The 16,432-nt window shown below is 45.8% G+C and overlaps 1 protein-coding gene across 1 annotated transcript; it reads right to left on the bottom strand.

Moving 5' to 3' along the window:
- Window positions 1-9,484: 9,484 nt before the first annotated feature.
- On the bottom strand, window positions 9,485-13,966 carry EEF1A1 (eukaryotic translation elongation factor 1 alpha 1). The gene is made up of 8 exons (XM_082758386.1): window positions 13,918-13,966; window positions 12,959-13,150; window positions 11,952-12,131; window positions 11,522-11,818; window positions 11,123-11,273; window positions 10,703-10,959; window positions 10,212-10,446; window positions 9,485-9,887 (listed from the first exon to the last, which is right to left on the bottom strand). The coding sequence occupies exons 2-8, from the start codon at window positions 13,100-13,102 to the stop codon at window positions 9,763-9,765; spliced, it is 1,389 nt and encodes a 462-aa protein (XP_082614512.1). The 5' UTR covers window positions 13,103-13,150; window positions 13,918-13,966; the 3' UTR covers window positions 9,485-9,762.
- Between the last annotated feature and the right edge of the window lie 2,466 nt (window positions 13,967-16,432).

The following is a 16,432-nucleotide window of genomic DNA, read 5'->3' as shown; positions in this document are numbered from 1 at the left end:
CTGCTCTTGCACTCACCAGTGTCAATCAAAGGGTGATTGCACTAAGCTAAGAGGAACAAGCAGAAGGAGTGAGATTTCGATTTTCTTTCTTTTAGCTATTTAATAATGCACGGCTGTGGTCTAAGAGTTGGAAAGGGGGGAGAGAATTGACTCTGTGGTAAAAAAAAAAAAAAAATGAAGTTAGTAGTCCATTGCTGTTGTGGTTTAACCCGGCTGGCAGCTAAACACCACGCAGCCGTTCGCTCACCCTCCCCCCTCCCTCTCTGGGACGGGGGAGAGAAATGGAAAGTGAAGCCCGTGAGTTGAGATAAAGACAGTTTAATAAGACAGGAAAATAATAATAACAAAATAATAATAACAATAATATTAATAATAATAATATTATTAATAAATAATAATAATAATAATAATAATAATAATAATAATAATAATAATAATTAATAATAATAATAATAATAATAATAATAATACAATGGTGATAATAGGAAAATAATAATAATATGTACAAACAAGTGATGCACAATGCAATTGCTCACCACCCGCTGACCGATGCCCAGCCTAACCCCGAGCAGTCCGGCCCCCTCCCCCCGGCTAGCCACCCCTATATATTGTTTAGCATGACGTCGGATGGTATGGAATACCCCTTTGGCTAGTTTGGGTCACCTGTCCTGGGTCTGTCCCCTCCCAGCTCTTACTGCACCCCCAGCCTGCCTGCTGGCAGGACAGAGCGAAAGGCTGAGATGTCCTTGGCTTGGCATAAGCACTGCTCTGCAACAATTAAAACATCGGGGTGTTATCAGCACTCTTCTCATCCTAAGCCAAAACACAGCATTCCACCAGCTACTAGGAAGAAAATTAATTCTGTTCTAACTGAAACCAGGACAATTGCTTTCCAGATCCTTTATAACAACTGCTCTCTTTCAGCGTGATGTGGGTCCTTGGCCACTGGTAACCTGCCTTGCCAAGACACCTGTGGGAGAATGATGTCTGCACTTACTGCAATGTAAAGCCTTGCACGTGCACAACTTTGAGGACTGGCTCTTCCTCAAGTGTTGTTTCATTTATGTAGGGCTTGCTGTATGTAACATGCTTGTTGAACAGCTCTTGTCCGAGATTTTTGACATTAACTCAAGTCCTAGCTGTAGGTAAGCAGTTCTGTTTGTTTTCTAAAGAAATCCAGGTGCAGAAAGGCTAAATAATCTGCTGCAAATAGCACGGGCAGATAAACTGCAGATGTTGTGCCATCTGCTTTCTAACTCACTGCTGAAGATTTGTTACAAGGCACAAGGCTTGGTTTTTAAGTGAAGACAAAGTGAGCTTAGAACCTCACAGCTCCTGTGGTCTTGCTGAGCTTGGCAGGGTGGGAAGGGCAGGCCCAGCTTGTCCTTAACACTGACATCTGTTTGTTTTTCCTGGGTTATGCTGTAATGAACGGCACTTCGTGCTCCTGTAAACCATGCTGTGACCAGAAAAGCAGGGAGGGTAGGATGCATGAGGCTGGCCTAACTCATTTGCACATACCAAGGGCCTCTTTGTTCCCTGTTTCAATGTGATTCTCTTCTTTTCCTTCCTGCAGAACACAGGCCAGTTTTTGCTGAGCAAAGTTTCCTCAGATCTCTACCACTCCACCTTGTACCATATTTTCAAGACAACTCTTGGTCTCCTTTCCTGTTCTAGCGTTCATTTTATACAGTACTTTAGTGTCACCTGCCCAGTTTCTTTATTTTTGCCTGGAAGATGGCAAAAATAGAGAAAAATAGGAAGCTGTATTATGCCAGGGGACACTAAAAGCTGTTGTCACCCAGTCTTTGATGGTCATCCAGCTGCTGTAACAGTTGCAGCAGTGGTTGTGCTAAGTGGCTCTCCTTAGCCCTCCATTTTGCAGGCCCTTGCAAGTACCTTGCACTTGGGTAAGCAATGATCTTCACTTGCAGTCATTGTAGATGCTCAGGAGTTTATCTTGGTTACCTCTGTCTCCTGACTGTGCTTCTCCATTCAGTGATGGGCATCCCAAGATCACAGCTGTTACTTGTTGAAGAGGGAATCTGCTGTTCCACTGGGGAGGTGCTGTCTGGGCTTCCTCCTGTGCCACGGCCTGTGTCATGCTCATTTGCTGGTCTTTCTGTGGCTCTGCAGGGCTAGTAAGAAACAAAACGTGGCCTTTCCCTCTTGTGCTGGAGGTTAGTGGTGACCATTCTTCAGGAAGGTGGGGGACTGCAGCTGCTATTACAAAATGACCGGAGAAAAAAAAAAAGGATTGATTCTTCATCTTCTATAGTTTTTACCACAGGGCTGCTTGGGAGGAGAGATGTTTTTCTTTCTGTTACCTTCTCCATAAACTTCTTTGGAGACTTAATTTTGGAGACATAACTTTCTTATGGAGAAGTTTTAACTTCTCCATAAACTTCTCCACAGGCTTAACCCTGTGTGTGTAAATCTGAGGGAGGAGACAGATGTGGATCCCCAGCAGAAGCTTTCTGACTCCGTAGTCACCATCATCTAGTAACCAAATGTGGAACCTTGTCCTCTGTGCTGGGGAGTCCAGTGGTGGCAAATATTCCAGCCTAGAAGCTCTAGGCTGCAACTTCATTGCCTCTTGGCGCGCTTAAGCCTAGATATGTTGACAGACTGTGGTGTCTCCCTGGGGTTGTGAACCACAGACTCAGACATGGCCTTGCGGGCAGCTTCCCCAGCGGGGTCCCTGTAGCAGCAGCTCCCCCCTGTGTGGCAGCAGGTCTGCAGAGCCTCCCCGAGTGGGCAGCACGGTTTGGGGAAGGCTGATGCTGTGGTGGAGGTGGGAGGTGGATGAAGCGAAGGGTGAAGGCTTTCATTTCTAGCATCTTTGCACCTCCCAGCGCAAGCCCCAGGAGGCATGTTTTCAGGCACCGCTGGGGACTGATAAGCACACGCTGTTCTTGTTCCACGTGAATCAAAGCTTGATGTGGTTGACTGGCGAGCAGGCACGGAGCCAGATGCGAAATGAGCTCTCCCTGTGACTTACAGAGCGGCAGGCAGCGAGGGGAGCTGACGGCAGGCTCGTGACGAGCCGCCTCAGTTGCAAATTTTAGGTGGCTTAACTTGAAAAGTGCCGTGTGTGGCCAGTGTCACAAGCGTATGGGATTTTGGGAGTCACGAGTAGAAAGGCTGCCGGGGCCGGCAGTGCTGAGCCAGCTGCTTCGGTGAGGGTTTGTCCTTGTCCCACAGCACCTGGCAGGACTTTGGCCAGGCCGCCGGCAGCCGGCTCGGTGACACTGCCCGGAGCTGGCGGGTGTTGGGTATGGACCAGCTCCATGGTCTCAGTCCTCCTCAGCTGTGCTGTTAATGTGGAAATTCCTGGGATTCCTGCCCAGAAGTGAGTCGTGGGCACTATCCTAACAGAGAAGAGGCTGTGGCGGGGCAGAGAAGATCTCCTCTTGTTCAGGTTTGCTGTTTCCTTTCCCCTGGTCCCCACAAAACAAACATACACACATCCCCCTTCCTTCTCTGAGGAGCGCTGTTCAGAAATGCATCATCAGACTGATAAAACTCCACCGTTCATAACTCTATCAGCAGACTGCATAACACTCGTTATTATTACTAGAAATAAAAGTCAGGTAGCAGCAAACGTATCATTACACTTGAATTCATCTACTCTTTTTCCTCGGGAAAAAGCTATTTAAGGGCTTGTTTGCATTGCTCAGACACAACTTTAACACCAAAGGAGCCTATGTTTCTGTCTCCAAAATACCCATGTCCTGTTAGCAAAGCCACAGTCCAGCGTATAAAACTAAATATTTACTTAAGCCATTTGTTATTCTCCCCCCTATTTACTGAGGAACTAGTTCAGAATCCAGCTTCAAAAGAATAACTGCAGCTTTGAAAGAAGTCCGAAGTGACACTTCAAATAGCTAACAATTAAAAGAAAAAGTTGGCACATAACCAATTCATATATATGTGTATATATATATAAAAATATATATAATATGTATGTATATAACATATATATATCAAAGAAAAAAATGGGGGTGGTTACTTAAGATGGGCCTATGTGGCTGCAGATAAGCAGAACCTGAACATTTCTTTTATATGTGAATTACTGTGGTCAGCTCTGGTGCCCCCAGCATAAGAAGGACAAGGACCTGTCGGAGTGGGGCCAGAGGAGGGCCACGAGGATGCTCAGAGGGCTGGAGCACCTCTCCTGTGAAGAAAGCCTGAGGTAGTTGGGGTTGTTCAGTCTGGGGAAGAGAAGGCCCTGAGGAGACCTTACAGCAACCTGCCAGTGCCTAAAGGGGGCCTACAGGAAAGCTGGGGAGGGACTCTTTGTCAGGGGGTGTAGGGGTAGGACAAGGGAGTAACGATGTTAAACTGAAACAGGGTAGGCATAGATTAGATATGAGGAAGAAATTCTTCACTCAGAGGGCAATGAGGCCCTGGCACAGGCTGCCCAGAGAAGCTGTGGATGCCCCATCCCTGGAGGTGCTCGAGGCCAGGCTGGATGGGGCTTTGGGCAGCCTGGTCTGGTGGGAGGTGTCCCTGCCCATAGCATTGGGGTGGAATTGGATGGTCTTTAAGGGCCCTTCCAACCCAACCATTCTGTGATTCTATGAAATTTCAGTCAGGACAGAAATAAAAGCCCTCATGGAGGGGAAGATTCGCCTTGCCTTGCAGTGCAGCCTGGCAGTGGTTATCTCACCAGCTGGCCGACTGCTCCAGTGGGCTCCCTGGTGGCTCCTTCACTTTGTGTTGTATCACTTTTAGTCATATCACTTTGATTTCAGTGGGTTAAAAAGGAAAAGGTGACTGTGACTGCTGCTGGCAGGGCAGACAGGACCCTGACATAGGGGCGAGCTGGCTCCAATTATCCACAGTGCCAGTATTTCACCCACCAGCTTTTGAGGAAAATGTGTGCTTAACTGTTGTCAGTGCAGAGAAGCTGGCAGACTTGAATTATGTTGTGTGAATACCTGAAGCGTAAAGGATTAAAGAATTATCAGTAGGCAGCCAAGGAAAGTAAACTCATTTAAAAATAAAAAGGGGGGCGGGAAGGAGGAGACTGTTGTAATTGATTTATGATACAGGAATAACCTGAGGGCACAAAACAGGATTCAGGAAAACCTAAAAAAAAAAAAATCATAGCCACTGTCTTTTGGAAACTGATACATCTGATACATTTTTTTTTTTTTTTTTTTTTTCCCACCTACCGGGTTTTCCTTTGGCTCTTTTGCACCCTGGATGCTCTCTTCTTCTTCCTGAAGCAAAGCACGTTCAGCCTCCCTCATGGTAGGAGCCTTACAGGAGAAATGAATTTCGGTCCAATGTTATTTTCCATGGTCACCATTAAATTCTGTTCTTCCGTTCAGTTTATGATTTGGCTATTGTCTAAGGTTTGCAATTTCAGAAGGCCAAATTCCTAAACAGAACAAATTATTTGTTGCAGTAAACAACACGAAGGATTTGAGGACTTGGAAATAAAGAAGGTCTGAAACCTTGTAAACTCAGAGTTGTTAATACTGATAGGAGTTTGCGCCAAAAAGAGAGAGGGAGAAGGAAAAAAATCTGGTAGAAAGGAGCTTTGGAGGTAGTAGCTGTATTTTAGATCAAGAAGCAAAAGACAGACAGATCTATGAGAAGTCAGGCTGAGACAGACCTTGCAAAGGGTGCCAAACAACCAGCAGCAAGAAGTTCTGCACCCACCCTCATCAAGGTAGGCGAGGGAAAGGAACGGTGTTGTTTCAGAGGAAGCTCACAGCAAAACACATTCCTGGTTGCCCGACACCTTTTGTCCTTTATCTTCACCCTCCAGCATTCCCAGTGCCTTCCCTCTCACACCCACCCAAGGACAGCAACAGGGCAAGGGGGGAAAAATGACCTTGGCCTGCACTGATGCACAGAAGGTTTAAAATAAAATAAAATAAAATGGCAAGAGAGGCTCAGCCTCCATCCTCCACAGCAAGTAAGGGCTCCTAAGCTCAGCCACTTTGGGCACCAGCAAAAATGAGCACCGAGTGTTTGGAGTTGTGCTTTGCAGAGCAAAAACCACAGCAGCAAGGCATGGCGGGGGGGCAGGGGCTGGCCAGCCCCACAAAGAGCCTCCTTGCACCCCTCCCGAGCCCTCTCCAGGCTTTTTTTAGGCTTAAAAACCCTAAAAATCCTATCTGTTTAAAAAATATACACAAAAACCAGATTATTTTTGTCATCCAGACCGAGGTAATGCTGTTCTGAGATGGGCCCTGAACCACACAGCACTAATGAGGAAAAGGATATTGTGCTACAGTATGTTTTATTGTTTCCTGATTTTTTTCTTCACCGAATAACGAAGAAAAAAACCTAGAAAATTAATCGGTAATTTGACCCAAACAAAGCTTGCCACAGCCTTCCAACATACATTAAGCCATCTACAATCAGAATGTGAATTAGTCTTTCATCTCTAATTTCAGTAAAATTAACTGCTCCAGTAGTAGCATGTGCTGCTTTGAGATATAATTAAATTACCTTGGGGGCAGCAGTCTGAGCACAGCCCATTTTATTCCAGTCTGAAATATTTACCCAGGGAAACAACCCTGAGCGAGAAGTTACTTGGCTACAGCTGTAATGACTGCGCTGCTCCATTTCTGCTCCGTGCAGAGAAGGCTTTGTTGTATCCAAGTCCCTCAATACCTAGCCACACACATTTTTGGAATATTTCTGTGTACCAAAAGCCCTCCAGGATCCTAAAGCAGGCACCATCAGCTAGAAAGAAAACTAGTTTCAATCTTCCAGCTCCCCACGGCCCCCATCAGCAATAAAACTCCAAATAAAGTTAATATTCTAGCCAGTTTTCTACATTCCACTACCTCACCCTTTATTTCAAGGCTTTCGCACTTCTGTATCTACAGCCCTGGCGTTACAGGACAGCATGAAAAGAGGTAAGGACAGCTGTGGAAGTTGCTTAAAGAAATAAGCAGTCAGAAGACAAACAGAGTTCTCAGCTATTAACATTTATTAAAAGTTTGACCAAAGTAGCTTTATTCCCAAATATTGTTTACAAAAGTCTAACAATTCCCCCATGTAGTCAAAGATTAATAAAAGAACTGAGATGGCATCGCATTAGTGCATAGAAAGCAAAACTTGTCTACAATAATCAAAAAAAAAAAATCAGAACTGGTGTAAAACTGAGGTTTAATACTTGAAAGCAGTTGATAACATCACAGGCAGAGCATTCACAAGCATGTATTTTATCTGTGCACGATGTTGAGACGTTGCCTGCAGTTCTGCCTGTTCCTCTAGGCTGAAAATTTTCCTTTCTCCCCCGGAGTCAGAACCCAAACTACAAAGCTGCTTTTTTCCAAAGCAACTGGCTGACTTCTGTGCCTGCCCAGCTGGGCAATTCTAACACGAAACAGCTTCCCAGCAGCTCTGCAGTTGCCACGTTTCGCAGTTTTCCTCCTGGACAGGCCAGCTCTGAGCTGCCATTAGCTCCACGGCCTGCCTGTATTTGCTGCCCTCCCTTTCAGCTTCGGCTGCTTAGGATCACGGACACTCCAAACGCCCGATGCTCCTTCCAAACCTCATTTCACCTGAAGGTTTCAGTTTGAAGCGGTTGCCTATTGCAAGCCGATTCCTAAACTGTAACCGAGCGAGTACATCCAGCTTAGGACAACGCTGGTCCAAAGAACACAGAGGAACTGCGAGCAGTAGGGCTGGATATCGCGTACCCAGCCCATGCCGGCCAAACCAAACATCCTGCTATCCTTCACAGGCCTGTTAGGCTCGGAACAGGAATGCGTAAGAAATCTAATACAAAGCCGCACTGTAGATAAAACGGTGCCAAAGCTGCTTTCCCTTTCAGCCCAATTAGAGCTCTTTGCTTTGCTCAACCAGTTTGACCAAGTTCTCTTGGAAGCATCTTGAACTGCAAAGAACCTTGTGAAGAGCTGGAAGGATACTCGAGCTTTATTACAGCAACGGTACAACTGCCCCGGTTTTGTTATGTACTTAGGGACACTAACGAGCCTTCAGAAGCAGAATTTCAGTATTGCAAAGAGAACCCTTTCCTACATTCCAGCATCTTCCACAGAGACTTCAGTGCTCCAGCCCTTGCTTCCAGCTGTACTTAGCACACCTATCCTTTCGGAAAATGGAGTACAATGCTCCCAGATTTTACCGTTGTAAGAAAGAGAAAGCGAGCCAAAACAAGGCGCAGAGATCCAACCAAAGCAAACAGAGCACGGAGAAGTAATAGCAGTTTAGGATTATTCAAGCAGTACAGACACATTCCTATAGAGCAGGCACACAGCTGAAGAAGGGAAAGAAAACAAACATCAGAACACAGCAGTAACTCAAACAGATTTGCTTTTTTGGAGGAGGTGTTACAAACACGACAGAAGTAGTGGTGCCATGGAACAGTAATCCCTCAAAGCTACTCAATTCTCTTCAGACTTATGTGGGGAAACCAAGTTAAAGGTTAGTAAAACAACTCTATCGTTATGCAAGTCAGATCTGATTATCCATTAACTGCTCATCTGCATTTAGTGATTCAAAGCAAGTCTTCAATCTTATTTTGGAACCATCATCTAATATAGCTGGCATTTCTTATATCCCAAAATGTTTAACTCAATATTTATCTATTAACTAATAGCAACCTGTTGACTCGTTACCCAATTCCACTTCAACCGAGTGATCCAAAGCTCTGGATCCCTATTGTTGATGCACCAAGTAAAAACCTCACCACACCATTTGGGGCTGACCTAACCAGTGTGCATTTATCACATCACTCTGGGAAATGCTCCAGTACGTTTTCTAGCAGACATCCTATAAACATCTTTTACCCCAAATTTGAATTCAAAGCCATCAAACACGACAGGTAAACACCATGCTGTTTGAAGACAGTCAAGTACCTGCCAGTTTCTCTCAGCTTTGAAATAAAAACTGAGCAAGATGCCATAATGGGGGGTTCCTTCAGGGATTGCCTCAAAGCATCCTCAAACTTGGTTTTGGAAACGTGACTATCAAATGTTCTGCAATGTACTGAAAGCCATTTAAACTGAACTGTTTAACCATTAAAGGTCTCTACATGGCAGTTAACCAGTCCCCCAAGGGAAGCATTTTCAGGTTACCATCAGAAAAACATGTACAAAACTAACTGGGAACCCACTGTAATTCTGTTGCTCATGCAAGTTGGTTTTTTTTTCTGTTCACACTATTTCCTCTCGCTATCAGCAAGGTTTTTGGTTTACTCAGTGCACTACAGAATGCACCATACTGCAGATGTTACCATGCAGTTGTGCTATCTTATCTAGAAACCATCTTTAAAGAAAAAAAGCACCGCAGAAATGAGATTTTAAGGCTTAGATACAGCTAAAAGTAAATCCTCAGCTGAAATTCATCACTCTACTCCAAAACAAAAAACGTGAGTATTTGCTTCACAACTTCTGAGCACTCTAAGTATTCATCCTTCTTTTTTCCCACAAGGCCTGTATGTAGGTTTTTCTACAAAGTTAACGTTAACCCAAAGAACACAGAGACATAGCATTGAACTTTGTTTTAATGGTCTCAAATTCTGTGACAGATTTTTGGTCAAGTTTCCATTTTTAAAAAATTTATCGGTTTTAAAGACTAATAACTTAAACTGCCACGAAACAAATGGTCCACAAACATTCCTTTCCTTCTGAAGCTTTTACGATGCATTGTAATCATTAACCAGTCTTTTACTATTAAACTTAAATGGCCAATTGAGACAAACAGTTCTGAGACCGTTCTTCCACCACTGATTACGACTGAGGTGGCAGCTGATGTACAGAATTTTCATTTAGCCTTCTGGGCCTTCTGGGCAGACTTTGTGACCTTGCCAGCGCCACCAGCCTTCTTGTCAACTGCCTTGATGACACCAACAGCAACCGTCTGTCTCATGTCACGCACGGCAAAACGACCTGCGAACAGAGAAGTGTTTTTTTATGACTTTTGTCTCATGCTACACATCCCACAGCATTATCTACATGGCACCAACACGCAGCATTGGCTGAGCAAGCAGCTGCTGCTCTAGGACAGTAGCTGCATGTGACCGCAGCATTAACATCCAGCTATGTCATCTAGAGAATTCCCCCCCAGTCCCACCAAAGTTCCGGTTCCTTTTTTAAGTTTCAATTGAATTGAGAACTTTTAGTGTTATATTACAGGAAAAACTGCATCCTGTTACTAGAAATCAGGCATCTTCTCCAGAGATCAGCATTAAGCACATTTTAAAGACACCTTACCCAGAGGAGGATAATCGGAGAAGCTCTCAACACACATAGGCTTGCCAGGAATCATGTCAACAATGGCAGCATCTCCAGATTTCAGGAATTTAGGGCCATCCTCCAGCTTCTTGCCAGAACGACGATCGATCTTCTCTTTGAGCTCAGCAAATTTGCAAGCAATGTGAGCAGTATGGCAATCCAGCACAGGGGCATAACCAGCGCTAATTTGGCCAGGGTGGTTCAGGATAATAACCTAGAAGAAAAAAAAAAAAAAAGCAAAGTATGAAGTTAGCACTGGGATAAGTTTGAAAAGCTTCCTACAACAGACTGGTGTCTTATAAAGCCTCAACTTTCACTGATTTGCTTAAAGCAAATCTTATCTCAGAACACAGGTCTGTGTTACTTTACAGGTTATCCTACTGCTTTAGAAATTTTTTTTAAAAGCAGAATTTTAATATTTCACAACCCACATCTAGATTGTAACATCTTCCAAGAGCTTCAAAAGTCACCTGTGCAGTGAAGCCAGCAGCTTCCATTGGAGGATCATTCTTGCTGTCACCAGCAACGTTACCACGGCGAACGTCTTTCACAGACACGTTCTTCACGTTGAAGCCGACGTTGTCACCAGGCAGAGCTTCGCTCAGGGCCTCGTGGTGCATCTCAACAGATTTTACTTCAGTTGTTACATTGACAGGGGCAAATGTAACCACCATGCCTGGCTTCAGGACACCTGTTTCCACACGGCCAACTGGTACAGTACCAATGCCTGCAGAAGAGAAATGATCTCAGTAATCCAGTGATTATATGCCCTTACGGGCAGAGCGAAAACACTTCCAGGAAGTATTTTACACTTTCTACTTGGTTTTCAGGCAGAAAACTGCATTTGTCTCATGCCTTAGCTGTTAAGTGAGTAACTTGGGAACACGTACCGCCAATTTTGTAGACATCTTGAAGAGGCAGACGCAGAGGTTTGTCAGTTGGACGAGTTGGTGGCAGGATGCAGTCCAGAGCCTCGAGGAGGGTGGTTCCACTGGCATTGCCATCTTTCCGGGTAACCTTCCATCCCTTGAACCAGGGCATCTGTAATAAAGACAACCCAAGCATCACTGCCTGTCCACTTTAACAGCGTAAAGCTAGAAAGAAGCAATTTATCTCCACAGCACTCATCGTATTATTACAGAATAAGAACTCGTCAAGTGCTGGAACTTGATTCTGACCTCCGCACTTCAGATCATTACATTTAAGAGAACATGCATTATCCATTGCACAATTGATCTCTACAATACTGCAAAGTTTAATGTCTTTATATTAAGAAATGCTAAACGTACGTTAGAGCTTGGCTCCAGCATGTTGTCTCCATTCCAACCAGAGATTGGCACAAAAGCTACAGTGTCTGGGTTGTAGCCAATTTTCTTGATGTAAGTGCTGACTTCCTTGACAATTTCTTCGTATCTCTTCTGGCTGTAAGGTGGCTCGGTGGAATCCATCTTGTTAACACCAACAATCAGCTGTTTCACACCCAGGGTGTAGGCCAGAAGAGCATGCTCACGGGTCTGCCCGTTCTTGGAAATACCGGCCTCGAACTCACCAACACCAGCAGCAACAATCAGGACAGCACAATCAGCCTTTGAAAAGGAAGAAAAAAGCCTTCATTATAATGCCTACACATATGCCACGATGTCAGGGGAACTCCCTCACAGTAAAGCAACTAAGGAAGAGCCTGCCCAAACTCTCAAATCCTTAGCTCTATTTCCCTACCTGAGAAGTTCCAGTGATCATGTTCTTAATGAAGTCTCTGTGTCCAGGGGCATCAATGATGGTGACGTAGTACTTGCTTGTTTCGAATTTCCACAGGGAAATATCAATGGTGATACCACGCTCACGCTCAGCTTTCAGCTTGTCCAAGACCCAGGCATATTTGAAGGAACCTTTGCCCATCTACAGATTTTAAAAAAAGAATTATTCTGTGTTTTTTCAATACATTTCTGCATTTATTTCAGAAAGACTGTGAACTAGACACAGGCTAAGAGGCAAAAGCTAAAAATAGTAAGTGATCTATGCTGAAAAACGTCGCTGTGGCTTACAAACACTGGCATGGATACACTTGGCACAACCAGTGAGAGATGCCAACTGCTTTCTGTTATTTAACCTGTTGACAGTTTGGCCCTCTTGACAGCTTGTTAATTGCACTATCACCTCTTTAGGATAGATCTCTTAAGACCAAGTCCTACTATCAAGTGTCCACTATTGATTTCCGTTCTCTTACTAACGTAATCCCTGTCAAAATCAGCATTTGAACAGCCATGCAAGCCTAGCATTCACTACATTTCATTCTGTGATGTGCTCATTGAAAGCTATTTTGTTACCGTATGGAAACAATTAATGTTTGCAGACTTCCTACAGGTTCAAGTACCAAAATCGGTAACTTGTTTTTAGAGATAAACACAGTTGTGATGATTAAGTTTATCTTCAGCTAAATGTAGGCCAAGACTGAAGCTGGCAACTCCAGTTGGGTTCTGATTCCAAGGTTCACTACATGGACGTAGCTCTGGAGCACCTTCCTTTGCCTTCCATTTTGCACTTCACAACTTCAGCATAACCAACCACTGTGGTGGATTCCATGCCTTAGCACTTTTTAATTAGGGGGAGAATTTCAATTTAACTGCCTGTAACCCCGATCCATTTTGTAATTTTAATAGTTTTGCAACTTAATCTTTTCATTCACCCATGCCCACAGCTCTGTTGGCCGTGGGTGTCCCACGCACCTCAGCGGCTTCCTTCTCGAACTTCTCGATGGTCCTCTTGTCGATGCCCCCGCATTTGTAGATGAGGTGGCCGGTAGTGGTGGACTTGCCGGAGTCGACGTGGCCGATGACGACGATGTTGATGTGGGTCTTCTCCTTACCCATTTTCCACGCTGCTTACGCTCTCCCTTGCGGCAGAAAGACGCTCGACACCTGCCGGGTCCCACAAGCAGCCCGGTTACCCCCTGATGGCCGATGGCTTCCCCCACCACCCCCCCCTCCTCCCTCCGCAGCGCCTCCCCGAGGGGGCCCTGGGCAGCCCGGGGAGGCCCGGCCGTGCCCTGAGGCCCGCGGCCCGGCCCCGCCCCGCCGAGGGGAGGAGCGGAGCGGCGCGGGGCGGGCGGCAGCGGCCCGGGCGCCCCCCTCCCCTTTCCGAGCGCCCCCCGGCGTCGCCCCCTCCCTCTCCTCCTCCTCCTCGCGGCTCCTCGGGCTCGAGTTACCCCCGGCGGCGGCAGCGGCGGGGCCGGGAGGAGGTGGGGGGGGGGGGGGGTGCGGCGGGGAGGGCGGGGCCGCCCCGCTCCTTTGTGTGCGTGCCTCACCCCGCCCGGGCCCGCCGCGTCCTCCATTTTGTGGCAGGAAGCGCGGGGCGCCATTTTCCTACCCCCCAACACCCCCCCTCCCTCCTTCCTTCCCCGAGGCGTCGCCCCCCGGGACCCCCCCCCCCCCCCCCCCACCTCCCACCCTTCACCCCGCTCCCCACCCCCCTCCCCCCCCGGTGCTTCCCCCCCCGCGGCCCAGCGCCGCACCCCGCACCCATCCCACAGCGAAGCGGCGCTTCCCTCACCCCCCGCATCCCCTCACCCCCCTCACTCCCCTCACCGACCCCGCAGCCCCCTCCATTCCCCTCACCCCCCCCTCCATTGCCCTCCCCCCCACCCCCCACCCCAGGCCCGGCCCGGCCCGCGGCGGCCGCGCCTCACCTGCACGACGCCGGCGAACCCGGAGCGAAAAAGACCGACGGCGTGAGCGCCGCCCCTTATATACCCTGCGCCAGGGGCGGGGCCTAACCGACACGTCACCGCTCCCGGCGGCCCCGTGGCCACGCCCCCTCCGGCCCGGCCTCGCTGCGCGGGCACAGGGCGGCGGCCCCGGGCCTGGAGGGGAGAGGGGGTGGGGCCGGGCCTGAGGGGGCTTCGAGAGCCCCCGGGGGGGAGTAGAGGCACAGGGGGGGGCTTAGTGAGCCCCGGGAGGGAGCTGTGTTGTGTTTTTTCTTTAAAACCATCTTTTTTGGTCTTTTTTGCAGCCCCAGAAAGAAAAAGTTGTCTCACAAGTCACACAAATGGAGGTAGATGCCTCAGGAGGGGCATCCCAAGTGTTTGTAGCCCAAGTGCTTCAGACGTGACCAAGGCAGCACCGAGGGTCTGACTTCTGTGCCAGGATCCCAAAGCGCACAACGTGCCCCTCTTCTGTACTTTCATGTGTGAAAGTTTATGATGACAGCCACTAAAATGTACCCTAACCCTTTATTTTTGAAACTCTGAGGGCAAGGAGTCACGGAACAACCCACACCATCAGAAATAAAAGCCCTCGTGGTTCCCGTACCTTACCCCCATTCTTTACTCGCCTCTTACTGAAGTAAGAAAATGCACAGTTTACTCACCTCTAACTGAAGAAAATCCATTAATTACTCAACCCCAAACACACCTTTTTAAGCGAAATTAAGCTGAGAAGATGAACAAGTATTTTTGTTGGCTCTTTTAAAATGATCTGCAAAGGAAACAAACCTACATGGTCTGTTTTCTTCCTTCATACATATATTCCTTTACTTCTTTCTTGATACACCGGTGTTGTAAATTGTTACTTCACTATACACACCCAACTATAATCCCATTCATTTTTTTTGGCATGGTCTCTACCTGGCAGTTTTAAAACACCAAAACAGCTTGTTTAAAAAAAAAAAAAAAAAAAAAAAAAAAAGCCCCCAACCAACAAAAAATAAGTAAATAAATCAAAGCAAACCACACCAAAAAAACCCACCTGATGAATCTACACTTTCACTTGTCTCCAAGTGTCCCTTAGCTGAGATGCATCCAGCATCAAATTCAGCACAGTAGAGAGAGCAGCAAGCTCTCTGCATGGACTGTTATAGAAGCACAAGGTTTCCATTTGCTGTTTTTCCACATGGAAGATTTAAAAAATAAAAGTGTACTTGGAAAGAACAAACAAACAAACATAATTTTGAGAAATGACACGTATTAGAGAAGATGTCAAATTTAGAATATGCCTTTTAAACAAAAACTCAGTTTCACTGAGTAAAACCTGCAAATGTGTTCAGACATCATTAAATAATCTCAGTCATTTTTAGGAGAGGAATAAAGTCATCATGGTGTTATTTCCCACCCCCCCCCTTTTTTTTTTTTTTAAACACAGAAATCGATGGGAGGGGGGGAAGCTAGAGAGGGTTCAGCTTTTCTCGAAACTTACACTCAGGTGTAAAATTCATGAAGGTATTTTATATGAGGGAAAGGGAGAAGGGTCCCTTTTCTTTAAAATGGAAATGCATAATCCTAAAGTGATTTCATGGCTCAGGAACAAGGGGTAAAATTGGTAAGAAAGTTAGCTTTTGGGGGCTCTTATAAAGCAAAGGCGGTTTGTAAACACAGCTAAAAAGCTTTACTTTACACAATTGTTTCGAGTTAGCTTCTGAAATATGTATGCCAGCAGGGGGTATTTTTAATGGACTGATCTGACAAAGTATCCATTCTACAAAAATGTAGTTTAAAATTTTCAGTGACTTCTGCCGCAATGGGGGAGGAGAAAGGAAATGTGTTATTGATTTCTGACGTGGCCCATAATAAACTGCACATTTCTTTTTAAGGGACATGTTTAAAAGACTATTTCATAAATACAGGCATTTAGAACTAGGTATTTCTGAAGACAGCAATTCCTGTCCTACTTACATAGCTGAAAATCATTGAATGTGTTGGACAATCTTTTAGCCATGTCCTAGTTAAAAGCCTTCAAGAAAAGCCTTTTCCCTCCATTTCTTTAATTGAATTTTCAGAAGAATTTTATTATTTCCTCTGTAATCAGTCCACTACATGCTTTTACTCTCTCAACAACTAGTCTATCTTTCATTGTCCATTCTATTAGTGGAACATTCCCATTATCAATCTGCCAAATATTTATACAGCTGGGGAGCTTCAGATATAGGAGTAGCCTCACATAATTCTCTGGAAATGCGTTCTGCAGAATCCTCTCGACTAACACAGATAGGCACATACTGGACTAAATCCTGTGTGCATTTGCATCCATTTAGCCTGTTTAGCCTATTTAGCCTGTTACAAATTTTAGATTCTGCTCATTAGGCAAAACTAATCTCTTTGATAAGAAAAAAAACTTGTGAAGAAACAGAGATAAGAGATTTCAAGAACTCAAGGTCTTTCAGGCTTTGGAGTCTTGCTTAGTAAATCCCGCCTGGCTTCAGAAATATGT

The sequence above is a fragment of the Aythya marila genome, assembly GCF_965140915.1.
Source record: "Aythya marila genome assembly, chromosome: 3".
Taxonomy (NCBI): Eukaryota; Metazoa; Chordata; class Aves; order Anseriformes; family Anatidae; genus Aythya; species Aythya marila.
The sequence above is the reverse complement of the archived record's forward strand: the minus strand, read 5'-3'. Positions and strand labels throughout refer to the sequence as shown.

What these genes read in the sequence shown, in the direction of transcription:
- EEF1A1 (XM_082758386.1), bottom strand. Translation starts at nt 13,102, where the DNA reads ATGGGTAAGGAGAAGACCCACATCAACATCGTCGTCATCGGCCACGTC. An exon ending in TGATCACTGGAACTTCTCAG is followed by an intron (nt 11,819 to 11,951) that starts GTAGGGAAATAG and finishes TCCTTTTCAAAG; the next exon opens with GCTGATTGTGCTGTCCTGAT. An exon ending in CTCCGATTATCCTCCTCTGG is followed by an intron (nt 9,888 to 10,211) that starts GTAAGGTGTCTT and finishes CTCTGTTCGCAG; the next exon opens with GTCGTTTTGCCGTGCGTGAC.